Here is a 27,882-nt window from a genome sequence, read left to right as displayed (position 1 = left end):
CTTGTGCACCGCTCGTTTCTTGGGTTCTCAACTTCACACTTGCTCTGTCCATGGCATGACGCATTGGAAGTGTGTTTCTGGGCAGTTTCGTCCTGCCCTTTCCCTCTGTGAGTGCACAAAGGGGAAGGTTCAGTTCATGAAAGGGGCCATGAAGACAAAGTAGACAGCATAAGTGGCAACCCACCAGCCACTTTCAGCCATTTCTCTGATGTCTCGGAGCCTTGTTTGTGCACTTGGTGGCTGCCAAATCTTTCTAGTGTTAACGTGTGGTTGACACCCTGATTACCATGTTTTTAGTGCTGGCCCACATTAGAGAACAAGCATGAAATTTGAGTTCTTTTAATGTGCATTTTTTCTGCTAAAAACCGTGCAGCGTGAATGGAGCTGAGTTATCAAAAGGCCAGTCCTTTTAAACTGAACCAAGTTGCATTGAGTTCTCATGGCCCTTTGAAAGCAATGTACACTGGCATTGTGCCGTTTGATACTTTCAGCATGTAAACTATCTCGATAGGGGGGGGGGGGGGGGGTTGCTTCACTCCACCCGAGGTGTACAAGCACTTTCAACATGTCTGCGGCATTTATAGTTGCGGCAAACTGCGAAATGTATTTCACACGCAAAGTATTAGCCCATCTAGGCCTACAATGCCAATGGCTGGTGAGCTGAACATTTGCCATGCAAAACATTACTGGAGCTATACAGCCAGTAAGTGATTTTGAGACCCTGTTGTTGCATAACCAGTCAGCGAACTGGTGTTGTGCCCTTTCTTTCCCATTCTTTTTTCTCCACCTGGCGCTTATTTCTGCATGCTATCCTCTTCCCTGCAAGCTTAGTTGCACTCACAAGCAGGTAACCTCAATGTGTGGTGAAAAATTGAAAGGGTTTTTCAAGGTGAACCCTTATTTTTCGTGAATGATTAATGTCTGTTAGCACTGTCCATCCAAGTCTATTCTTGCCTGCGTAATTACTTTTTTTAGCCCCCTACAAGGTAGGACTAGTGCGTGCATTAATTATTCCGCCGTGGCAGCTGTGCGAACTTGTATCGTCGAGCTTGATTCACATGTGACGTGAATCTCCAAGGGCGCTCGCGTGTTAAATTTGGTCCTCCAGTGTGATCAGCTTGGACCAGACCGCAAGGGCGTGGGGAGCGATGGCAACACTCCTCTGCATGTTGCTCTTGGGTTTGAGGAGGGTGACTCAGTGGACATGCGCGCTGTGGCGCGGACAAAGTGCCGCCTTGAAATGTGGAAGAGGGCAACCCTTGGCACACAGTAGTATGGGTCGTAGGGTGGCGTGGGACTAGGACGGTGGGTTCGGGTTCTTCGGCCACTGGGCCTTCACGGGTCCTGAGCTCTTGTATTGGCGGTGAGCGCGAACACAGGCGGCGCTGCGAAGCCCGCCTCCGTGACGTCACCTTAGGGATTCTCGCATTTGTCGTCTGCTTCACTCAGGCTCGCTCTCCCTGCTGTTTCTTTGCGCTCGGTCAACGTCTGATGCTTGTCCGCACCAGAATTGGCGTGTGGGTAACTTTTTATCATAATAATAGGCTTAACATCGCATACACTAACTCATGGTGTCAATTAAAGTATAGTTTTGGATACCGCTACGGGAGAAACATTGCCGGCGCCACCCCATTCCTTGCGAAGCCGGTCCTGAGCGGAGCGCGAAGAGTCGGAGCTAGGCGTCAGCTTCTCAAATAAGCATTCGAACAAAAGGAACAGTCAGCTGCTAATAACCGACAACAGCGAAAATGGAAGACCACAAATTCTAGGCCTTCAGGGCTGTTGGCTTTGGCAGAAGGCATTACGATTCCCGGTAATCATATGTAAGGTAAAACAGTTGTTGCAACCTTGCCGAACGCTCGAACGTGTTAGACTGCAAAAACTGTAGGTTGAGTTCCAAATAACCCAGTGTGTATATACGCGAGTGCTGATTCTATACCATGCATCTAACCAGTATGGAGGTTTATTGAGCAAAACGAGTCACGTTTTCGTTAAATTTATAGTAACACATATATGTTTGTTAAGACCTGGAGGGATATTTCGGAACATTTTGCACAGCCATATCTTCCCGATATTCGGATACGCGTTATAGCGTTATAGGAAAACTGCACTCAAGAGGAGGAGGAGGAGTAAGGGGAGGAGGGGAAAACTTTATTTAACAATTAAATCGATCTGGTTAGTGGGACGGGTCCTCAGTCCAGGGCAAGAGAGTAAAAGTAATTTTCTTCAAATCATAGAACGCCATCCCGAGTAGAATAGAATGTGTTCTTTGCGCCTCGAAGGGTTGAAAAGCAATAAAGAGCTACTTGGAATTCTTCGGTTTCGATTCTTGTAATATATGCAGGTATACTATTTATTACGTTAGTTAGCGAGTATATCATGCCTTCAACACTGTAATCATGTCAATATTGTTCGAGTTGAGAGTCAGTTCGTTATGATAACGATATAATTAAGATAGAAATTCGGAGCACAAAAGCCGCCTTCGAGTACTGTGGACCACGTCGTTTAGGGCGCGGTCGCGGGGGCGTAACACATACCTTCTCATTGTATTTGCATGTGAATAAACAAAGCACGTTGCGGATATGCACCTTCTTGCACGCAGCCGTAATGAAAGCCAATTTGTGAAGAAGGGAATGTGTGACATACAACATGAAGGAAGTATCCACACGACCTTTGTGAGCCTCCCAAACATCCCCAAACCTTCTAATAAGAAGTTGGTGACGGCGCAGAAAAATTAATGCGTTGGGCAAAAAAAAGCAAGAAACATTAATCTGATAGAAGACAACAACGAAAGAAACAGAAGAAAGCCGCTTTATTTCCTACTGTGCGATGCGCGTGTAGAGGCCGCTGCTTGGTACGTAGCATTAAACTGTTGAGTCTTCATAGGAGCATCTCAAAAATACTGCAGGGAAGCCTACGCATTTTGAATACTTATAAACTTATCGAGAAGCTCTGATCGCTGATCCTCGCGAATAAGTAAGAAAGGACGAGTTGCACACGATCTTCTGACCGATACTCTGAAGAAAGATGTTCTCTATCTCTTCGTGTGTTGCAAACTTGTGGGGGATACAGCTTCAAATTATTCAGATGCGTCAGAAGCTGGCAAAATAACTTAGTCGCTAGAAATACGCTTTTTAACGCACTACAGCAACGAAGCGGGTGATTTCTAGCCCAGGCACTGCTGCCCCTCACAAGCGGAGTGTAGCAGACGACAGCGGCGCGAGTCCCTAAGCCGACGTCAGAGCCAGGGGGCGCCACTCAAACATCTCACCGCCAATATAGAGTGCGAGCGTAGTGTTAAACTTTTTTTTTTTTGGTTAGGGTCGAGACCTCTCACCCGCCCGCTGCAAAGGGTACAACCGCAATAGCATCATCATCATGAAGTCGTTGCACAAAGGTGACTGCCTAAAATAACGACCTAAATAAGTTAACCTAAAATAACATGAGTGGTAGCAGACGACGGGCTTGGAACGCTCCCGCCTGCAGCGCCACACGCCAACTATTTATTTTGGGTGTCGCCTAGCAACGAGTATTTTTTTTTTTTTTTTTGGCGCGGCGTTCTCCTTTTCTGCGACATATTGAGAGGCTTCGCACTCCAACAGAACGACGTCGCCAAGCAACTCTTTTGGCTGCCGCCAACGCATACTGATGGCATGTCACGCGCACTTGATTGATGACGGGCTTGAAACTCTATGCTTGAAACGTACGCTCACGTGTGAAGCTGGGGTACATATTTTAGCACAAGAACGAGAGGGCACTTTAGAGCACTGCTGTCACGTTCTGTATTGCTCATCGCACGGAGAAAAAGAGAGAGAGAATTAACTTTAAAAGATAGGCTGCGTCTGCTGCAACCCGGGGCTTCCGAGCCGATTCCCCCCGAACTGGCTGCTGCGCCCCACGGAAGTGACGTACGCAACAAAAAAATTGCGTAATTGCATTACACTGCAATTAATTAAATAGTATTGCATATATTTTTGGCAGTGACACACTAATATTACAATATCAAGATTTATTTTTAGCCTGAGTTTATTGTCTTTTAATATGACGTCACCTAGTCACCGTGACGTCATAGACATGCTTTGTAGATGTTTGCATTATATTTTTCTCTGCGAAACTCGAGTTTGTTATTGTTTTTGACACTCGCGTAGAAGAAGTTGTGTAAACAAAGCACTTTTTTATAGATTTACCACGGGTTTTACGGATGACCTACGGACGAGCGGCGTGGAGAAGAGGCCGAATTCCATCGAAGAGCGAATTTATACGTACGGGTAGAGTTCACTCTAGTACGGGCTTGTCTGTTCCTAGTTTGTTCCGTTCCATGGTTCCGTTGGCCTATTTCAAATATTCTTGCTTCGCGCGGTGCCGAGGCAAGCAAGAATGTTACGAGCGTCGGCGTTGTGTGGAGTCGCTCACGAGTGCTGCGGTGCTGCGCTGTGTTTTCGTTTCATATGAGGTGTTCAGCTCCAAGCCTGTGTCTCCGCGCTTGTATCTTCTGCAGTAATTCATAGTCTTCAAAGTCCGATGACTATTCGTGGCAGCAACGCGAAGTGCTGGTCAGCGATTGCGCAGAGCGCAATGTTTTCATGTCAAATACGTACGTATCAGAACCAAATGTTGCCCCAAAATGTGCAGTAAAGTACGAAGCACCGTGTTGCCTTTAAAACGTGACCGATGTGTGTGGGTGTGGTGCGTCATAGTTTTCCAGAGGTTTGTTTGTGTGAAGCTGCTGGCGCCGCAGTCATCGATGCTATCATCACAGTCATCGTTACACGGTGTTGTGTCGGTATCACAACGCGAGGCGTACTCGACTTGCAAGTGTCCAGATTCGTGTCGCTGCAGGAGTGTATACGTGAATAATCTAGAGCCCCATCAGTTAGCAATGGTGCGTCGCAGTGACAGCGAGTTTTCGTTCGTTCGCTTCAACTTGCCGTGATCCCTGTCGTTACAAGCGTGGCCAAAAAATGCGCCGGATATCTGTCGTGAGTTACTGTAGCATTTTCCGCGTGTGTTGTGTTCGTGTGCTCCAAAATTTACGATGTCGCCAAACGTACGTGATCGTGCCCATTTATGACAGGCTAGGTGATGCGTCAGTGGCTTCAGCAATAACAGGTGCTACGTGCTGTGTTGAACTGTTATATCTACATTCTAAGCATACCATCTATAGGTGACTCTGCGTAGTTGCTGTTTCTATTTGATCTAACCTCAGTTGCCTTGTTTATCTTTTTTGCAGGGTATTTTTATTTACGTGTGCACGCAGCATATTAGCACTAAATCAACCTTACACACTTACCTGTACATGCCATAACCCTCTTTGCAATCACGTGTGCATGTGATACTGTTACCCTGCAGTATTTCGTCAGCAGTATTTCGTCGTTGTTTGCATGTCGTTCTGAACCATTGCTAATAGCCTGAATTTCCTTTAGTATTACTAGCATACCTTTTTCTTTCTCACCTGCTGGCTTTGTGTTGCTTTTAAAAGGAATGAATGATTTAACGCTGTGTATAAAGTTATGTCGGACAAACTTGTAAAAAACAATACACGGGATATACCTGCTAAATTTCTCAATGGCACAAAGCACGTACACTGATCGCACAGGCTAAAAGTATGTCTGATGTGCTCCACACTCTTCGTCTGCCCCTCAACGCAGTCATACTTGATTTTTACCCAACCGGCAAAACCACTTCTGCTTACTGACGAACCAGGGTCATTGTCACGCCCACTTCACAACATATGGTGAAAGCAGTCTGTTCTGATTTTTACCCAACAAACCAAACCACTTCCACTCACTGACTAGCCGTGTAGAGTCACTGTTAATAATTAATCGTTACTAATAATTAAAAAAATCCAGATGTAACTGTAGCGATGGTGAAAGTCCGGGGTGGGCGACTATGACGGCGCTTGTGGGTTTCAGTGCATTTGGACTCGGAACGTCTCTCACGGGGTGGAAGCCCTAACATCCTTCTGCTCGCAAATTCATAAAATATTTCTCTGTCTCGTTGTTTAATGCAATGCATAGTTGAGGCCATTGAAAAGCACCATCAGAGAAACATGAGAAAGCGTTGCTTTTGCCTCCGTGGAATGAACCAAGGTGGACCCGCTAGGTATATCTGCATCTAAGCATACATTGGGTGCTACTGCGCAGCCGACTGGTACCCTTGGCAAACCTGCTTCCCACACAACAACACAAACACATGCCTGTTGCATGCGGCCTGTGTGCATTTTGTTTGTCTGCGTGGAATGGAATGGCTGTGCAAGCAGGAAATAATTCATGAAGCACTGCAGGGCAGTGCAACAGTCGCCAGAAAAAATTTTCATCGGCAGACTCGCATACACGAATGGCAACTGGCAGGCTCCATGGTTCAACACAGTGGTAATTCCAGTGTGCCACCAATGCAACAAGTCTCTCCATAGTATCAGGAGATTCGAATATAGGTTAACAAGGGCAGTGTGACAATTGTCGCCGTGCTGAAAAATGCCACAACAGGGCTCTATTGTGATCAGATTTTTGTTGCCACTCCCATCCCACCGAGTTGTGCCAGCTTCCAAGTTTACCCCGCATCATTTCAAATTCACTGATGTTTGCTGGTGTTTGATTGATAGATGTAAGCACCAGTAAAGTGTGTCTGTCATCTTTAGTACTAAAATCATGTTCTCAAGGGTAAACCGAGTTTAACGAGGTTGCGGACATGAAAGCTGGCAGTGCTCATGGGGGTCGTAGCAGAAAAGTTGCAGCATGGCGTCGTGCTGTTTTTGCTATGTTGATGTTATAAAGCACATGGTATTTATATGGGTCATACGTTTCAAACAAGGCACTAGCTGGAAGTCGTTGCTGTCTCTTCCCATTGTTACACTTTGTAGTCGTGCTCTTTGAAAAAATTATTAGAAACTAGCTAGTGTAATTACAATTATAGAACTAATTTTCTGTGAAGGAAATGCTGCCTTGTGCCGGCTAAAGGATATACACTGTTTTGGCTACACACATCATAAGACAAGATAGCAACGCAATACTCTACAGAGCCCGTGCACAAGCTGCTGCCTTGCATTGCTCTGACCCACAGAATTGACAGGAACAGCTCCCCAGGACTGATCCCGAGCAAAGGTTCTGGCTCGCTCATGCCCCTCAACTTCACAGAAGTCAATGAAACCTTGTTACACAGGCTGCGGCTTAAAGTAGCATTGACCTGAAAGTATCTGCACACAATCGGACGCGAGGACAGCCCAGACTGCCTTCTGTGTAAGGCTGTACAGAGACAATTGATCAAATTTGCATAGTTTTTGACCAAGGTATACTAGTGGGTGAAAAGACCTTGAAGCAGCCTTACTACGCTTGAATGCTTACCCTCTGTCTGAACGAAAGATTTTTGGCACGTGGGCTGACAGGAAGAAGCAAGATCGAGCTGTCAAATCGCTGCTTGTCCTGTCAGGACTCTTGGGTCTATGTGGTGAAATTTCACAAACTGCGGAACTTTTTTTTATGGTTGGTAAATAAGTTATGTGAATTATGCAGTGATTAGTCTGTTTCTGCGCCCCATACATGCTTTAAGTGTACAAAGTTCATTGGTTGATTTCACTGTCATTTCTCATACCCTCAGTATTCAGTACCTTCCTTGCCCCAGTGGGATTTAAGTAGCAGGCCCAAGTTCAGTTTCTCAGGCTGGCCTCTTCTCCTTTCAAAAATCTTTTACTATCTCTACCTCTCTCTTGCCAGCATGCCAGGTGCTTGTAACGGTTTAGTAGGATTCGCAACGGTCCCCATACGATAAAAATTTCTTATGACTACTTTCATTGCTGAAGTTCACTGCACTCAGTGTACTAGGGTGTTGTGGTGCACAATAGTAATTATGACTGCAGATAGCCTACAGTTCTTAAATCCCACATCGAAATCCTTCCACGGACTCGTTCTTGCCTTCACTTCGATAAGGCTGTCACAAATGGGTTGATCAGCCGAACATGCTGGAAGGGATGTTTTTCTACACTCTGAATTAATGTTTGACCATTGTGCATACATTAAATACATTAAAGCATTTTTGCTGGTTCTTCCTTTTTGTCTCTTGACACCCAGTGCAACCAATGGGCTGGTAAAAGCTGAGGCTTGTCATATGTGTTTCCAGTTCATAATGGTGCATTCTGCTTGTTGCCAAAGCCAACTGCAGAAAAGTTCTTCAGCCATAATGCAGTGCTGGCGATGGTCTTTTGTGGGCTATAAAAGCAAAATGTACTGGTTGTTGGTCAAATAAAATGAGCCAATTTTAAATGTTTCTTCCTGATGCCGGATGTGTTTTCTTGGAGGTTGTGTGTTTGCTTAGTCCTATTGGGAACAGTTGAGCAGGTATGGCTCATGTGTTGGCCATGAGACTAATCAGCATTTGAAGGTTCATGGGGCAGGTACAACTTGTACAGCTGGTGAGCGAAGGGATATAACTATTACATTTCCGATTTTCTTGCAACATGTCACTAGCATACAACAATTAGGATTTATAATTTAGCCGCAGTTTTTTTTACGACAATACTGCTATTGTGCCCATTATAAAATTAATAGTAATTACGACCAGACGCCATACGTTGCTGGCCGTAATGTGTGCGGCGTCATCAAAAAACGCCATGTCATAGTTACTCCCGCCGTTTACCCCGCACGTGTGCACGCGTTTTGCGATGAGCGTGCGGCATCAACCTGGCTTGCCCGTGGTGCTCGGAAAAATACCATGAAAACAGTCACGTACGTCTGCGCCACAAGGATGAGCACAAGACACCTCGCAGACGCCCAGCTCGCGAAGCCGGTTCTACCGCGTGCCGACGCATTTCACTTTAGGAGGAATGGGAAAGCCTGCGGACAAAGCAATCCGGGTCAGCCAGTCATGCATGCGGAAGATGGATATGACGATAATTTTAGGAACCTTACTACTGCCACAGTGAGAAGCGACGACGGAACACGTAAATAAACAAATTTCGCAATACGTGGTGGTGTGTCATTCAGTGCTTCAGGAGGATCTAAAAAAATTCCCCGCATTTCCCCGAGGGGAAGAATGTGAAAGTGCGAATGCACGAGTTGAATTTGCGCGGTTCGGTAATGTTCGCGATAGAGAGATCACACACACACACACACAACTACAAAGAAAGAAAGATGCATTTATTCACAGACACCTATTTGTGTTGTCGTTGTACTTGATTGCTAGAGCGGATCTCAGCTTTGAAATTTCGTGTCAGTACTCCTTTAAGCGGTGTACATTGGCCCTTCTCACGCCCGATTCCTGGCCAATCCCCCACGTGGGTATGTGCCATGTCAGCGGCCAGGCAGCGCGCGCCCATCTTTGAAATTTCGTGTCAGTACTCCTTTAAGCGGGTGCATTAGCCCTTCTCACGCCCGATTCCTGGCCAATCCCCCACGTGGGTATGTGCCATGTCAGCGGCCAGGCAGCGCGCGCCCATCTCCCCCCGTTGCTAAGGAAGACGAGGAGCGCGCGCACCCGCAGCTGTTGCTATGCGGACTACGGCGGCGGACGATTCAGGCTCGCTTAAGAAGTGCATTCGCACTTTAAAGAAATCCTCCAGCTCGCCTTGCGTCACTTATTGCAAGTTTCGCCAGTTTTAAAGACGAAGGTGTAACATCAAACGCGAAAACTGACCGTACATATACGTGGCGTCGGCGGGGCCACCGCTGTATGGACTGGTGTACTTGAACTCATTTCGCCAGAGCAGCAGCCAAATCCTCTCACTATGGCGCTAAACCGGCACCTTGGCAGAATGGAACTTTGCTGCCACGTGCTGCCAGCTGCAGGTGCACGTGGCAGCACGTATACGCGTAAACGGATGTGCACACACAGCTCTGACTGCTGGGGAACTTCAGCGTGATGAGCATCCAGTCTGCTTGAGAAAACGAAGGCCTGATATGCTTCTTTCTTTTTGGACAACAAACGTCACATGGTTGGCCGGTTCTTCATCACTTGCAGTGGTAGGCTGTTGGACAGCTGCTGCTATGACCAGAAGCAACATGCGCACTACTTACATGACGTTTGTATACAAATTATGTGCAACAACGCTTTCAATTTGGTGTTGACAGGAGCTGTGGGCACAGTTTATGTGGGAGACTATATTGGCGCTACATTTGCTGCCCTTACCAGCGTGTGGTACAGCGCTGTGCTCTCGCTGTTTATTAGTTACCAGCACAATTTTTACAACGGTGTGTGAAGTTGGTGAAATGAAGTACAGTGTATCTCCTGGATCGGTCGGTGCTTCCTGCTTCGGCGTGATTCTTTCCAGGCCATCACTAACAATGGTGGCAAAGTTGTACTTGTGCCAGAAGCCAAATTTTTTGACACTTTAATTGTGATCAGCTACTTGTAGCACTGCAGTGTACCTTGTAACTTTGGAAGCTCGGAAAAGTTGGTACAACATGACCAAATATACAGAGTTGTAGGCACGACGAAAATAGGCATATTAACACGCGTTTACTCCAAACATCTTTTTGTCACATCTAATATAATTCAGGCCTCTTTTGTCCCTCCCAGCTGTGCTGATTTCACTCCCCAAAATAAGGCACCTGCTGGTCTTTTTATGCACAGCAAGTATGGTGAGGTTTCAAAACATTTCAGGCTGCTGCGCCAAAACTATACGGACAAAAACGCTGGTGTTCAGCGGCGCGTACTACAGTGCACCAGAGTGGAAGGTCAAGTGCACTGGGCACCAGTAATCTAGACGCACGAGAACTCTTGTCAAATGTGGGCCTTCAAAGGTATTCCTTCGGCCTATTCTTCTCCCCACAAAAGCCACAGATTCTATGATCTAAATGGGAGCGCAAGCAGCCTTCGTGCAACACTATTTAGACCTTTGCCGGCAGAGTCTTCAGCCAGGGCCCACGTTCGAGGACACAGACCCATTCTTCCCTATTGAGCCACAGCAGATCAAACCTGATGGCGTGATATGGGGCGCGCACACACCTTCCAAAATAAAAAGAAATAAGTGCGGTTACAAAAGCCCGCGAATTTAAATGTGCAACACAATCCTCCGAATCCTCCACTCGGAGTGGTTTTGCCTTGCCCGCAGGTGCGCCGTAGATAATACAACACGTAGCGAACAGCCGATGTACCAAGGAGGAGAGTTAGCCTGCGCTTACGGCGCGTACAAAAAGCGCGTGCTTTTCATCGTAAACAATGAAAAGCACAGCCGACCTAAACATGAGTGCCCGCACGGCCGCTTTGCACGGCCGGCATGGTACTTCGTACTAGTTTTGGCGATCAACAGCGACGACCAAATCCAAGAAATAATAACAAAAAGCAGGTGACGTCACTTCCGTGGGGCGCTCCAGCCAGCCCCGATCGGGCGAGGCTGGAGCACCCCGGGGGAAAGGATCCCCGGGGTGCAGCAGCCTTTGCCTAAAAGATAAGCCGTTCCCCCGTGATTTGCATTGTGCACACTGTAAAGCGTAGCAACGGGCATAGGTCCCATAGTACGAAAACTCGGGGCTTTCAAACATAGAGTTAATACTCTTTCAAATCTCCCTCCTCCACGTCTCCACTTTCCTTCTTTTTTACTTCGAACTATGCGCACCCTTAAACTCAAGATAAAAAAAATTTCTAGCTCATAATAACACGCCGAGATTCTCTGTGGCCATGTTCATGTTAAACTATGGAAATACACGCAAAACAAATCCGAAACCCCATCCGCTTTGACATGCTTTGATCACTTTGATGTCCAACTCGTTCCGCCAGATGTCAGCAGCGCCGCCCCGTCGGCCCCAAGTGAAAATTGGAATGCTCTCCAGCTTCGATAATTGTTTTCGGAAGTCCGCATTAATGAAGCGATCGCGAGGTCGGCCTGCCTGCGCAGCCTTCAGTGCCTTATGATCTAGGCCCGCCCCGGCTATCTCGACAGTGTCAGTGAGTATCGCTGCGCGAATCGCTCGTCTGACTGCGCGATCCCGAACCCACGGCTTGTTGCCGACCGAGCCACCGAGGGGGGTATTTAATAGGCAATTGCGCAATGCTGATCCGCTCGTTATTGTTTCGCTATCGTTCATGCGGTGCCGTGCATTAGTAAACATTCGCAGTACCCGATAACGGCCGCGTATGACCTCGGGTTTCACCCGATTTCGACGATCAATACGCGCGATATCGCGGGATCAATACGGCTTCAGCTTTCGGAACGGCCCGGGAAGAACGGATTGCTGCGCTCACGTCGTCCGACAGGAAGAACGAATAAAGAGGGCCCTCTGCCTCTCAGAGGACGCGCCGCTAACGTCGTAATAGCGGCCGAAAGTGCTCGTGCTTGGTTCGGAAATCTGCGAGACTCGGGGGGTTTGTTTACATTGCGTGCGTCTGTGCGCTCATACAGCAGTAGGGGAATTCTTGTTGTACTGCGGGCAGCGTTCTGCACATTTTGTTGAGACAGGGCGTGTTAACTGGATTGCGTTGTGGTGCTTCGCATAGAGTTTCTCACTAGCTTGAGAAACTCTATGGGTGCTTCGTACTGGCGGACAGCGGCAAATGATGAGCTCGTCATCGCGGAAGTTAAGAACTATCGAGCAGAACGGGAGCACGCTGGTTTATATGACGGCTTGTTGACGGATGAGTCAAGTGAATTGCGCATCGGTCGCTTTTGACAGATGCAATCGCGTAACCGTTCCTAGTGTTTGAACTGCAACATGGGCGCTTCGAAGCTGCCTTGATGTTTAGCTGCAATTTGTTAAAAAAATATCGTGTACGATATTAAACAAATTGACATGTGCGTCTGACAGGGTTTCAGTTTTTAAAATAAGCAGGGATCTGGTTTGGTTAATGTATCAGCTTGTAATTGAAAGCCCGAAGAGTACTGTGCTAAGTTTTCATCTCAACATCAGGATTCTTGTATTAATTAGCATAAGCTGCAGTGGAAATTCCGGAGATCTTTGCATGAATAGACGTTTGGATGCACCAGAAAGCGCAGTAACAGCGTACGACCAGAAAAAGCAGTGTCGAACATATCACGCCGTGCCTCGAAAAATTGAAGGAAGTACTAGTAGCACACGGTCAATACTACTTTATCCTACATCTAATGGCCATTTTTTCATTACACAAAGCCTATGTTCTTTCGCGGGCCAATGAAAGGCACACCTGAACAAGAACAACAGACAACTCCAGCATGCAATATTGCAGACAGCAGCGTTCATCTTAACGCCATATACATAGGGTTGTTTGTTTTCGAGTAAAACCTGGTTATACCCAATTTTTACAGCCCTAATATATTTCAGGAGAATTGGGTTAAACCCAATTTCTCTTTGAATGGACCTTTTAAAAGAAGCAATCTGCACAATCGTGGGCTGACCAGTGCCTGCTGGAAGCGAGCCCCACAAACACAGCTGTCGAACTCATTGAGTATCGGCATGGCTCTATCGGCATTGCTACCCCAGGCAGTCAAACGCTGCACTGACATTGTTGTGCGTAGCTAACGGATGTTGAGAGAACTTTCTCCCGTCTGAGATACATTCAAAGATCGGACAGGTCGCGAACGGAGACCAACATGTTGTGCATGCAGATATGTATGTAAACAAGGATGTCTAAAAAAAGCGATGACTAGCTCCTTGTGAATAAAAAGTTTCATTTCTTCGAAGTTATCAATACTTTTTACTGTCAGCATTACCGATTCATTGTCAGACAAACGCCAAATTTTGGAGAGTATTTGCTAAAAAACGCTGATATCACCCCGATTACAAGCTAGCTTGAAACAAACAATTTTAACACATTAGAGTTAAGAAGCTCGTGATATATAACTCGGTACATCTGCAGATTTAACCTGAAAAAAAAAAAGAATTTCGGAATGGTTTTACAAAGAAACCCGATTTCTACCTGATTATTAGTTTGAAAAATAGCACCCGATTTTTATTCCTCATGAACAACTCTACATATAGTACATATTGTCATTTGACAAGTGATTGCCACCATTAAAAGGCCCCGGTCATTTTCTCGTTCAATTTTCCCATTTCTCATCGAATGAATTGTTTTCGTACATTTGTCTAGCTCATTTTTAGTGGAGTGACAAAGCAATGCAAATTTAAAGAACATTCCTTACATTGTGAAGAGGGCATACAGTTACCAACAGCAACTTTGTTTCTGGCATTTGCAGTAATGTAGCAATTCGGATTTTCATATATGCTGCCACAATAATGAGCGTACACAGAGTACGAGCATAGATAGAAAAAAAATTTTAAATTTTTCGCTATTTGAAAGACACTCGTTCTCTTGCATTGATATTTTGAACGGAGGTCCATTTTGTGGTTCATTTTGTATAGCACCAAGATTTGTGGCTGCACTTACCTCGTCACTTGGTAAAAGCAATTTTTACTAATTGAGACCTGGCCCATGGGGACCCTTTATTTTTGGCTCCACCTAGTGCAACAACGTTAGAGCGTATTTGCACCGAGAAATGAAACATTAAATATTGCTTTGCTGGAGGTCAAAAGTTTTGTTTTGGCTTTGACAGATGGCACCACCTATAAGCAAAAAAATGACCACCGTGGGTCAGGCCCCCATAGGTGAAGTGTTTTTATTCGATACTGAAATAATCGGGTAAACGTGAGCCATAGATTGTGACTTCCGAGCAACCTTTAATCACAGGCAAATGAGCGGTGATAAAAATGAAGGCCTGTGATAACATTGCAACATTTCTTGTTTTTGAAAACAGCATTTCTGAGTGGTGGGCAGGGCTTAGAGTGGCACAATCAATCAGTCAATACACTAATCCCTCAAGGCAAAAAAAAAATTAAATTAGGATTTTACACACTGAAACAACATCTGAGCAATGACGGATTAATTTAGGCCACTGGATCTTTGACGTCCTGTGAAATTTCGACACATGGATGTTGTTGTTTTCTGCCAATCACTCAAGGCATTAATATCAGTACTGACACCAAATTTTCGTGCATAAAAATAGTTTGCTTTGATGTTGTTATATCGAGGCGACCTCCAGCGGCAGATGGGGCCTAGGACTTGATTGAATAACGAACTGCAAAGTGCATGAAGCTAGAATCCGTGTGATGTGAACCATTCCTATAGTTGCGCACACCGACGGCTGCCACTTGCAGGCCAAACTTTGCACCTCAGACGATACGCTTTCTCTTGATAAGCTTGCCTGGCCCCGCATTGATGAACATTTATCTACCACAGACCAGTCAGCATGTTCACCGGGGAGGTGGGTAGCAAGTAAATACAGTAAAACCTCATTACAAGAGGCACTCAAGGGACTCGAAAAACGTGTCTCTTGTAACCAAGGTCCCTTGTATGCGAGTTGCTAACATGGCGAACATAGGAAAACCGACCAAACCGTTTTCATTCAAATGTCTCTTATAACCAGGTGTCTCTTGTAGCAGGGTCTCTTGTAACGAGGTTTTACTGTATTAACAATTTACATGGAAAACTGAGTGTGTTGGTACATGATTTAAAAAAAAAAGAGTCAACGGTATGCTGAGGGAGCTCACAAACAATGTACAAAATGCATAGGACGGGAAAGACGCAGACGACTTCTTGGCCAGTCATTGTTTGAAGTGTAAGGACTGTTTGCCAAAGTTTCAAAACACTTCCATCATTTGGGTGTGCAAAACACGGCGTTAACGTGTAATTGTGGAACGAGTTCCAACACTTGGTGAGGCATGCGTCAGCAAGGCCTCTATCATAAACCTCGTCTGAAAAAAAACTGAAATTTCTACGCAAGCGCAAATGGGCCACTGGTTGGTTGGTTATCGATATATTGTCATTCATCCGCAATGAAAGCAGTTGAAAGTTCAGCGCAGGACAATCCTTGTTGCCCTCTCTTTGTCCTTGTCTTTTTTTTTTTTCTGCCTTCGATTAAATATTAGCGAGCTTCGCATCATCAAGTTCGCAGACGGCTCCAGTTCTCTCCCCTTGTTGTTGTGCGCACTGTGGCAGGGTGAAGAGGCGGAGGCAGAGGTGTCCAGTGGCGGGGTGGGCGGGGCGCCTGCGCGTGCATGCTGGGAGCGGGCGCCGTGCCCCTGGCGAGCGACAGCAGTGTGCAGCTCCGGTTCCTGGCGCCCGACGATGCCCCCGAGGTGCGCCGGCTCTGCACCGACTGGTTCCCCATCGAGTACCCGGACTCCTGGTACCACGACATCACCTCCAACCCCCGGTGGGCCCCTTTTTGCACCTTTGCGTACCTTGCGACACTGCTCTCGCAGTCTGCTTTGAGACGTCTCATTTCAAATGCGTTAGCATCTAATTCCAACAAATGTTGGACTACGTTGAGCGTCAGTCCCAGTAAAGCGTGTTGGGCGAGTTGGTTCATACTGAAAAAGAAGGCTTAGCACAATGGAGACAGGTGCAAAGCAGCACCGGTCTTGTCTTGTCACCGTCCATGTCTTTTGCACTAAGCCTTATTCAGTGAAGCCCATTGACTGATGGCCTCGTAAAGCATATGGTCTGGGTTCCCGCCCTTCAGAGGCATCAGTAAGAGCATAGAACGTAATAACGGGAGTGTGCACCGCCCTACACAAAAAAGTTATCACCACATGTCATCATTATCATCATCATGGCTACACGCTCACCTGTCGCTCCCAGTTGACTTTCCTGGGTGGCAGCCCACTGGGTTGTCTTTGAGTACAGTCACAGCAGATTCTTCAGCCATGTCCTTTTCTCCTGGCCAGTTGAGGATCTCCCTGTTGCCCTGTCAGCATTCTCTGGCTGACGGTACAGCTTTGTAAAGATTGCTGTTATCCGATCATACTTGTCCGTCCCGTTTAGCTGTTGAGGTCAGTCTCTTTGCTAACAGCCCGCACTGTGTCCCGTTTCGAGCTACTTTCGGGTAACCTGTCCTTGCTACACCAGCCCAGCTGTCGTGCAAAAGAATCAACTCTGGTAGTGGTTTTTAAACGTCTTGAAACGCCGTGCAATACCGACTAACACAGACAGAAAAAAAGAAAAAATAAAACGGCACTGTGGTGTGTCTCACTTTCTTCCCGTGTCTGTGTCGGTATTGCATTGCCTGAAGAAGTTCAAGAACAGCTGTGGTTACTGACAGATGTGCTAAGGTCAACTCTTACCACACAAGTGCTAGAGGCTGCTTGTAACAACATCCAGGTGCGAAACTGCCCAATGCTTAGCAGAAGGACAGGGGAGAACTGCCAACGTCACAGCCGCCAACAGGAGCGGTGTCCCAGTGACGCGTTGCTGCGCAGGTTCTTTGCCCTGGCGGCCATGTATGGCGGCCGCATCATCGGCCTCATCGTCGCAGAGAGCAAGCCGCAGTCGCAGTGCAACCGGGAAGATGCCGGGCTGCTAGCGGGCAACTTCGCGCCCACTGCACACGTGGCCTACATCCTCACCCTTGGGGTGGTAAGTGCTGTTCAACTCCATGCTGTTCAACTCAGGAGTGTTGTCCCTTGTTTTCAAGCGAACACAGACGCATTTCGCATTTGTTCTTCTAGTTAAAAACGATAGTGACAGTCAGAGGTGTGCAACAGGAAAACAAACACTGTGTGGACAGACAAACGTTTCTGGGTGGTTTGGCAAAAAAGCTGGCTGCATTGCATGTTACTGGAACCCTGTGCAGATTTGTTCACACTTCGCGAGTGAGCAGAATGCGCTTTGCAGCAAAAGCGAATCCCGCAGTGAAGGTACAGGTTACATTTCTCGGCACCACCTGTAAGTGGGCCACAGCCAAGGTGGTTATGCAGTCTTATGTGGCTTGGTGTCAGCTGTTCACCCGCAATTCTGGTTAGTGTTGACCTCTGGTGTATGTGGGTAGAGCTTGCAATGAATGCGTGTTGTGCATCACCGAGCATGATGAAAACTTTGCGGTGAGTTGGAGTAGTGATCTCATTGCTCAGATTCCAGCACAGTTCAAACAGTGTCATTTTGGCTCACCCTTTCCTAAACACTCAGGCAGTCTCATTTGTGTAATGCATTTTCGGGAGAAAGAAAGAAATAAAAAAGAAAAACAGGTGCAAGCAGTCACTTCTCATCACCGACTCAACAACAACACGTTGAGCTTTATCAAACTCATCGCGTTCCCACAGATCATGAAATAACCATGTGCGCCAGCTTGTGCGCTCCTCTGCCCACCGCAGTTTAAAATTATTTAAAAATGATTTATTTGATGCCTCTGCCAATATCCGCTCGCCGAGTATGTGCCACCATGGTGGGATTTCCAGCTCATTATCATCATCAGTATCTTTTTCTGTCATATCGAGGATTTTGTGTGTTGTGCCGTGCTGTTCTACGTTTCTTTCATTAATGTTTTGTATATGGTGTGCCAGCACCAAGACCTTAGGGTTGTTCCTGGGCACCGAAAATAAAGGTTGATTGATTGATTGATCTTTTCTTGTTCCCTTAGGAGGGCCCCTTGCAGGGTATTACACCAGTGTTCATACGCATTGCCCCACATCTTAGGACTACAACTGTGTTTTCATTCGAATTCCCTTTCAAGGCACTCATGAGTGTACTGGCTTAATTTAAAAGTTGCTTTCCCTCCTCTCCCTCCTTCCTGCAACGCCCGGGCCCAGGTGCGCGAGTACCGCCGCAACGGCATAGCCACGCTGCTGCTGGACAGCCTGCTGTCGCACCTGTCCCAGCATTCCTCCTCCTCCTCGGGGGCAGGGGGCGGGGGCGACGGCTCCTCCGCGAGCAGCTGCAAGGCCGTGTACCTGCACGTGCTGGCGTCCAACACGAGCGCCCTGCAGTTCTACGAGCGGCGGCGCTTCCGCCCGCACGCCTTCCTGCCCCTCTACTACTCCGTCAGGGGGGCACCCCGCGACGGGTACTCCTACGTGCTCTACATCAACGGGGGGCACCCGCCCTGGACCATCCTATATCCTTTTCTGACACTGCTGCTTGTCACTGCAAGATGTTGCAGGATCAGTGTTCATTCCCCTTTTCGAAGGCGGGCGTTTGCAAGAGCATGAAACGCAATAACAGGGGTGCTCACTGCGTTAATATCCTCTTTAACCTTTAGTCTAGTCGGGAGCAGGCGTACTTTCAACTTTTACTCTACATCTTTCAACCTCACTCTCTCTCTCTTACTGTATTACGGGAGGAGGGGCATTTACCCTCCCTCACCACCAAAAATGGTTCCCAACCCTGTTGATGGCACTGCAACTTTGAACTATACTATCAGACTTGAGGTTTTATGGGGAGCCAGAGAGGGGTATCACCCCACCACAACTTAATCCTTGAGGAGGAGGAGGAGGACTTTCCTCTGGTGTTTACCATGATGACAAGGATGCTGTACATATGTATGCATTTTTGCTTAGGGCCAGGCATAGAGCACATTCTAAAATAAAATTCGTTTTTAGATTCTTAGTCAAGAACTTTCAGGGCTTCATCAATGCACTTGCCAGCGTGGTTCAGTGTCTAGCTCTCTGCACGATGTGTCGTAGTCACTTTGGTCTCTACCTTTCGCGCTCCTCTGGGCACCAGTATTAAAGGGGCACTGACACAAAATTTTGAAGGCGAGATAACTTCGGAGATAGATTGGTGGGAACACATATACATCATCTGCAAAATATCAGCGGCGAATACAGCCTAGAACATATTTAAAATCAATTTTAAAGTGTGCGAAACGCAACCGAGCAGCCAGCAGAGGACCACACGCAATCGACATCCCGAGGATATTGGATAAATAAACAACATCCTAACACGTCACTACTTTGTGTTTGCCGCTTCCGCACTACCGGCGTTTTACGCGGGCTCGCCCGGCTCGCCGCTCCAATCGGAGGGCCGGAGGGCGGAGCTTCTGCTCTCGAGAACGAACGACCCGATCGTTGGCGGCGGAGGCGCCGTGATTTCGTCAGCTAATCGGGCAGCTGGCCGCGACCAAAGTTCTACAGCGATTCCAGGCACTCTGTTTCTATTACTGTTTATTACCATTGGATGCGAAAACGCGCCGGAGGCACGAAAAGCTCACCGAGCTAGCCGCACGGTCGCTGTGCAGGCGGCGGCCACGGCCGCGAAGTGGCCCAGGCCGGCGCAGGTAGCTCGAGTGATAGCTTGTTACCGCTGCACGAAATTGTCCCCAAGTCCCGACCATGGTGGCTTACATGAGAAAGGAGTTAATGATGCGATGGCGGGTTGCATTAAAAATTGTCATCTGCACCGCTTACGAGAGCGGCACTCGAATATCCGCCGCAGTGCTAAGCCGAACATATCTGCAGGCGGACCTGTAGGCAGACCGGCCGGCTGCTCCCAGCGCGCGTCTTGCCACCCACCGTCTCGAGCGTCGCGCGTCGTTCTTTAGCAGCGGTAGCATTTGCACTCGCAGCGCCTGCGTCACATCCACGGTCGCTTTTTAATTAAGCGCCTCACGAGTTCAGTACGTGGGGGCATTCGCAGAATCTGCCGTCGATGCGGATTCGACGGTGCTACGGCGGCTCTGCTCTGTGATATCCCTCCGACGGTCACGTGGTCAGCTTTGTTCACACAAAATCCACAAAATCCATCGTTTCGCGGCACTCGCTGAAACCGAAACTGCGATTGGCCGCATTGAAAATGCCTCTAATTAAACAACCGTCACACGCTGAAGCATATGAGGTTTCTACAGGTCATAAGTAGGTCACTAGCTACTTATCGCAACAAAAAAAACAAGATGCAAAATTTTTGTGTCAGTGCCCCTTTAAGCAAAATTGGATCAGTGGACGTGGCTAGCGCTGTTTTGGATTCCGTTAGTATGCACCAACTAGCCCAAATCAACGTGTTAACCTGATTAGTGTTGCTTAATACTGTAGTGTTAAGCAACACTAACGCTTAAAGTGTAGAGTGCTTTAGGTGTCCGGCTTGTCGTCATAGCTCATCCAGCATCACGCCCCCAAACAGAGGCTTCGTAAAGAAAACCGCTTCCCCTGGTCGGAATCGAACCTGGGTCCCTTGCGTTACGAAGCCGATGTCAACCTCATTGGGCCTCAGAGGCACACGTTACCCATATGCGAAGTGTTGGGGGTAATCTTTGCACTGCGCCACTGCCATGCACACTGCTGTTGCTAGACCGCAAATAAGTACACGATAACATAAAATAAGGCAAAAATTATGAATTAATGCATTAATTACCCCAAATTAATGAAAACTCAATCCAGTGTCTCTTTATAGGCTTTTTCAAGGGCTGTGGCTCTCTCTCTTGACTACTTTCTGTATCAACGCCAGTTTGATACTGAAACTAGTCAAGAGAGGGCACCACAGCCTTTCTTGGTCGGCTCCACACTTCCCGACAGCGTTAATATCGCCCTTGACTCTGACAATGTTGCCGCCAGCACGGACTACGTCAAGCACTGGAGCCGCAAGGTCACCCAGCTGGAAGTGTGCTCGCTGCCCAAGCAGCTGCTGCGCATGGTAGGGAAGCTCTTCTCCAGGGTGTTCGCCTCCCACAGGTGACTACGGCGCCACCACACGTCTCCTTATCACCACTGGTTCACCGCTCAGACGACAGACGAGGAAGAGAGGAGGTTGCGAGGCACCACCGACAAAGAAGACGATGCACCGTGCCTTGGCCTGGCGCCTCAACGAAAAGTGTTGCTGACACGTCAAGCATTTACTGCGTTGGAGAGATGGCGGCGGACAAGGTGGCGATCCTATTCGCCGCTTTACTGAGCGGGTCACCGTCTGTGACGACAACGAGGGGCAAAACTTTTCTCCGGCTCATCAGTATTTTTTTATCTCCCCCACCAAAGCTTCTGCCGGTTGACCAAGTAGACTGCTTCGGCTCGAGTGTTGTTTACGCTTCCCCCCAGTTAGTTACACTCCATGTTGTGCGTGCATACCCTAGCAGCTTCATCGACCGCTAGCTACTACTTTTCATCTCTCTTCCGGTGTTTGTTACAGAAAAGGACACCCCTTTTTGGAGGAATTGTTTGCCTTGGAGCATTTGTTGAGGTTTAGTTATATTTAAAGAAATGGGAGCTTCTTTGTGTGAAGAGAAGAGTGTGTGAGTGCGTGTGATATTGTTGCTCCCCGTGCTGAACTTTGGAGGGATTTTCAAATGGTGATTTCAGGATGGTGATCGCCATTGCGTGTGGTGTGTTTGACAAAATCATGTTGTGTGCGTGACATTTGAAAGTGAGTGTTAAGCATGGTGCCTGCTTTTAATTAAAGCTTTAAAATTCAAACAAACAGCATTTTGATGTTCAAGGCAGGGACGAAACTTCTCAGGTTTTGCAATCGTGCGCACTGCCTCCTACACCACACAAAGCAAAGTGTCACAAGTCAGTTTTGTGGCTCCATGCTGAAGTGAGTCGGCGTCTGTGACAATGTTCAACAAGGCGGGATCTTAAGGTCACCTCAGATGTCGAGTTTTGTTGGTTTAAACTCTAGATACTTTTCTCGGGAGCAACTTTGTTTGAACATAAGCCTTTTCAGCAGCTGAATTATGTGGTCGTCAAACAACAAAGCATCGTTTCATCATATCCACAATCTTGTTTTCTCAACAGGGCTTTGGTTTGCTGTCAAGCTACTATTCGCACTACATCTAAGGCATACCCACCCTCTAAGACTACACGAATGCACGAAATGCTGACGAGTATCAACTTCTGGCAAGCGCACTTCTGGAGTTTTCAGTACCAGTGTATGTGAATGGGGTGTTACTCTGACACACATGGTGGCTTTATTTGCTTGACCGCACACTGCCCATGCGTTCGGTTGCACGAATGGTTCACAGGTTAAGGAATCACAATTCGAGCTGTGCAGTGGTTTTGTCTTCACTGGATGGCAGTTGTAGGAGGAACGTCAAAGACATCTCAAGCCTTGTTGAAAAGGAGCTGTTAAAACGCCCTTAGTTATTTTCTGTAACGGGATTGTTACAAGTTAAGGTGCAGAGGGAGTTCATATCCCATAGGAAAGCAATTCTCGACAATGCATGGTTTAAATTGAACAAATGCATATCATGCATATCATTGTGACACTCAAAGCTACAAGATGAATGCAGTGAAACCCGATATCTGCGGCATTTTTGTATTAGAGTAGGAGAGTATTAGAGCGAGTGTCTTCTCTTGCAGTTTCAAGCTTTGTTTCACAGCAGACAGGAATGTATTGAATGCCACGTGACAGGCCCACTCAAATTCGAACAAAGGCCTGGCCACTGGAGGGAACAAGCTGGTAGTAGTAGTGATGAAAGAGATGTCACTGGGCTCATTCGATTCACCCACACTCTTTCATTTGTTTTGGTAGTCCAACTCATCACCCCGAATTCGCCACTATCACAGGTGGTGGAGGCTGATGACAGGGTTCTTTTTGGACTACCAGCGGCAAATCCGAGACCCATTTGCTACCCAGCAGTTGTTGTTTTAGAAACATCTCACTTTTAGTTTCGACTCGTCAGTCATATAATGAAAACACCGGCGCCTCCCTGCCTCACAAAAATGGCGGAAAATGAACTCTCAGTGCCCAAAAGATATTGAATTGAATTGAATGAATATTTAAAAAGAATTAAAAAACTTGTTGAGCTAGCCGAGTGGCACATGAAGTGAAGGTGTAATATAGACAGAAAGGAGTCAATTGTTTATGACTTGATGAAAAATAAACAACTTTTTATAGCCCAATTTCGTTAGGTATGCAGAATAAAAACATTCTCTTAATATGAAACGAGACAACTTCACCTTGCTGTTTTATTGCTACGTGTCATGAACCTGTATCTGCCTTTGGGAATTGCTGACAACATCCTGGAGCACCAATTATGTGTAGACGTAGCGATTTTTTGCGAGAGCTTTTCTAGAAGTGGATATCTTGCCTTAAATGTGGGTTAGGTATCACTGTAAGTGACCCACATTGCATCGTGATATTGCAAACATTGTTTTAGCAACATCAATTGGTTGTGTCATTTTCTGTTGTACATCCCCACTAATGGTGTTATCGGTATCTCATTAGTTTGTTTTCAATGTTGCTTTTTGAAAATCAGCCATTTAAATAGCCATCGTGTGACACATTCTTTTGGCAGCGGCGTGTGAAAGGCATTTGCCGGCAATCTCAACGTGTTTAAGCCTATTTAATCACTGACCACACTGGCAGCAAGCAAAAAGTGTTTTTTGTGATACTTTTTGTGTCAACGAGCTGAAAAAAAATGCAACCCCCGTTTTTTGCTGAGAGCTGCCATCTGATACCTTGTAAGAGTGAATGCAATTGTAAATTCCTCGCAAGGAGGCAACCAGCCTTCCACACAATACTGAGCTTACAACAGATGTTAGAATCAAAAACGGTTCCTATCATGCACGCACCTGAAAATGACGCTGTCGCATTAACGGGAGAATAGCGGGTTCTACGGTTGATGTTCCTGCCGTGTTCTTAGCAGTAAAGTGTTCATCCGTACTCAAACAAGCAAAAAACAAATGTGCCGAAGCGGTTTTTGACACCAGTGCGACCTTTTTCGCGTGGCGAGTGTGCAGCGTTCACATCACAGTAGTGCCACTCGACCAAGCCATCATGCCCACCGCTGGTTGCGCACTGGGGACGAGGGTATGCAGTACCGCCTTGACAAATGTGAACTAGAACGCTGCAGGCGTTGAGCACTAGGCATTGTGAAGCAAAGAATGTCCGGTCGGAAGCACGGTCAGAAAAACTGCAAGAGTTTGTACTAAATTCAAATCCCGTTAGGCATTTTAAAATGGTTTATACATGTGTTATCTAAAGTTAGGAAAGAGGCAAGACATTCAAAGTAGCAAAAGCAGCACCAGATATTTGCCACAAAATTAAGTGTAAGGCATAATTTGCTTGTAGCAAGCAGCTGTGAGAGCATTTATTTGGTCAAGTGACCAATCAGTGCTTTCTTGTTAAGAACTTACTCTAAACTGCATTAGGTGGCAGTAAACCTAAATCTTGCTTCTACTTAGTTCTTTATGCTGTAGTCCAGAAAAATAAATTGAGATGTGTCACATTAGCTTTTTTTCCTTCTACTGACAAGCTATGCTTATTACACAAAAAGAATGCTTGAAATATGTGTTGAAAAAAGTGTTCTTCATGCATGCTCTCTGGTCAAAAATGAATTAAAAAACAGATGAGGGAGTTCATAATTTCATAATAGCTGCTGCAGAAATAATTCGGCAGAGGAAAATTGATGGAGAAATTCACTACAATGTCAAGCTTACCACAGAGAGAAGCAGAGATGATGGCTACCTGCGATATTTGACCCCGGTCCACACATTCCTGCTGTCGCGTGTGTTTCTATCATGGATGAATGTGCAATATGTGTGTTGTTGATGCATTATTTATTACAAATGCCTTGTGATGCAGAAGTGATCACGTGACCAAGTTGCTGCGAATGGACGGACGGAGCGGCGAGTGTGCATTTCTAGTGATTCCGCCGCCCTCCGTTCTTTCATCGTGTCTTGTTTTGTTTTGTTTTTTCTTTCTCCCGGATGGGTTGTGTGATACCGGTTGTGTTGCACACTGTGCGTACTGCTGTATGCGTGGTAGCTCTGAGAGGAGGCGACACGCCGCTAATGTCTGACAAAGAGTGCAAGCAAAGAGGTTGTTTTTAAGCAAATAAATTTCACACATCATTTGTTTTCCTCGGCCCAGCCTCTACCTACTTCTTTCCAGGTTTGTATGTGGCCGCTTTGTATCTGCAGCTTGTGGGTCCTTATTTGAAAAATTTAGGGCAAACTGACTTCTTGGAAATTGTGGCCTGCTGTGCAACGAACGACACTAATACCCCTGTCACATGGCAGATCTAATGACATTTAGAGAAAATGACATTTGCTCAAATGTCATTGGTTCAGCGTTTCACGAGAATACCGAATGACATTTGAGGGGAATGACATTTAGCGGCTAACTGAGATTCGGGAGCTCATGCAGCAGTCAAATGAGTAGCCTCGACAGCAGTGGCGCGTCACTAAACAAGAAAGCTCAGTAATAAACCAAAGCACGCTGTTTCTAAAAACTGTCAGCAAACTTATATTTTCCCCTTCATATTATTTTTTAAATAACGACAAGTACATTAAAAAGAAATCTCGTCCCCAACACCCGCTGATACGAATTTTTCGCATACTTGTCTCGGCTTGTGATGTCTACTTATGTCACCTAAAACAGTGATTTTCTTCGTTTTGGTTTAAAAAAAGAATTATTTTTTTTAAACTATTATGTATAAAGATGCACATCCTAGATGCACTTGAACTATAATTTTGCAATTTTGCGAGCTAGCTGTCACTGTCACTGCTATCACAAGTGACATTTGTTTCGCAGCGTAGACCCGCACAGCCAAACCGTATGTCATTAACGGCTAATGTTGTCGTTCACTTTGAATGACATTAGATTTGCCGTGTGGCAGGGGTATAAGTCTGTTTCACCAACTTCGCACAGGGTCACCACACCAACTGACCACATAACCCGGAATCCCAACCCACTGGGTTTTGATGTGATCAGCACAAGCAGAAGTTGCACTGTGGGTGCCAGCTTTGCCACGAAGCGTACAGTATGTTGAATACTTTTCACTCACATTTAGAAGAGTGGCATAAGTCCGACAGTTGCAAGCAAGCATTTGTCAGCAAGCACTTTTCAGGTTTCAATAACCATTAAATCTGATAAAGGGGAGAAAAACGTGAAAAACGTATACAATCTTTCACCTGTGGTACTTCTGTCTACGCTGCGTGCACCCATCTTTGTTTGTGCTGCAATGCCTCAGGTGCGCCCGGAAATAAGGGAAACGAGCGCAGACAGCACAAAGGCCAAACCTAGGAACGCAGGGGGAAATTTCTGTGACACTTTGTAGCACGTCGAATCATAAGCACACCGGTGGTCGAGAGCCATTGCACTGATTGAATGCTGATGCAATAACGGGGTCTCTGCGCTGGGCTGTGTGTTCTGTAGTAAGGTTGACAGTTACATTCATCGGTGCAATTCCAAGATGACAAGGCCCTGCACAGCTTATCCACCAGGTATCAGCACAGAAGTATCGCCGAAGATAACTATCAAGACACCACCAAAGAGGATGGCACTATCAATTATCAAAGGAAGGTAAGAATCAAGTATAGCTTGGATTTGGTCAGCCCTACCTTTGTGTTGGCAAAACGTTGCAACACATCTGCATTTTGAGAGGTCCGTGGATGGTTCACAGCCTTTTTCAAATGCTTGCATGCCACCAGGGCGACTAAGTGGTTACTTGAGTGGGGCAACAAACTTCTCGCGCTTTTGGCTTCAACTTTTGGCAAGTACCTACACCCATCCAATGGGCACTTGGCAGGGCAAAAAAAAGCCACGCGGACATTGCCTATCCATGCACGATTGAGCAGCAAAACATGAGAGCAGCAATTTTGATGTAATGCAGCACGACGAGCTTTTTGTGCATGGGTTGCCCAATGTCTTGGACTTTAGTGCCAAGTGTTCTCTGCCGACTAATCTCAGTTTCAGTCGCCTGGATGGCTTTCTGGCCTCCTTGCACAAGTGTGTTTGAATATGCCTCGCATCACAGCTACTGTTGGCGTAAGAAGCTCTGCCCATACTAACACACACATGCACACATGTGCTGCCTGTAATGATCCAGGAACCCTTATGTGTGGATGCTTGTGAGACAACAGCATACACTTCTCCCAAGCCGGAGAATGCTTTGCATTTAAAGGTGATCACTGGAGATCAATTCTGGCCATAAATTTTTTTTTCTTGCTAGTTTTCGGTGAATTGCATTAAAAACAATTTAGGCAGTGAATAAATACACGCTAAGTTGGAGTCTATTCTAGCATCAAGGCAGGTGAGAGAAAGCACTTACCTCCAGCCAAGGCATAAATGTAGCCATGCCTATACCACACATATTACTGTTAACCACTGCAATTAGCATAAAGCTAAAGCATGTTCTCGCCATCTATGCCACTATAAGGACTTTGTCTCACCAACTGGCGGCTAATGCAGTGACAAATGGCACCTCAGGCTGTTTCTTTCTTTTTTAGCACAGCCAGCTGCCGCTTTAGCAGGCGAAAAAGAACAGAAAAGGACAGTGCA

At 46.6% G+C, this 27,882-nt stretch overlaps 1 protein-coding gene across 1 annotated transcript; it reads left to right on the top strand.

Annotated features, from left to right (window-relative positions):
- Positions 1-11,688: 11,688 nt before the first annotated feature.
- Naa60 (N-alpha-acetyltransferase 60) lies at positions 11,689-25,464 on the top strand. The gene is made up of 5 exons (XM_077670982.1): positions 11,689-11,874; positions 15,895-16,111; positions 17,157-17,313; positions 18,483-18,787; positions 21,222-25,464. The coding sequence occupies exons 2-5, from the start codon at positions 15,954-15,956 to the stop codon at positions 21,337-21,339; spliced, it is 738 nt and encodes a 245-aa protein (XP_077527108.1). The 5' UTR covers positions 11,689-11,874; positions 15,895-15,953; the 3' UTR covers positions 21,340-25,464.
- Positions 25,465-27,882: the final 2,418 nt, after the last annotated feature.

Source organism: Haemaphysalis longicornis, unplaced genomic scaffold, assembly GCF_048455015.1.
Source record: "Haemaphysalis longicornis isolate Haplotype H1 unplaced genomic scaffold, Haemaphysalis longicornis Haplotype H1 scaffold_5, whole genome shotgun sequence".
In the NCBI taxonomy this organism is placed as follows: Eukaryota; Metazoa; Arthropoda; class Arachnida; order Ixodida; family Ixodidae; genus Haemaphysalis; species Haemaphysalis longicornis.
Note: the sequence above shows the minus strand (reverse complement) of the source record. Positions and strands in the feature narration are given on the sequence as shown.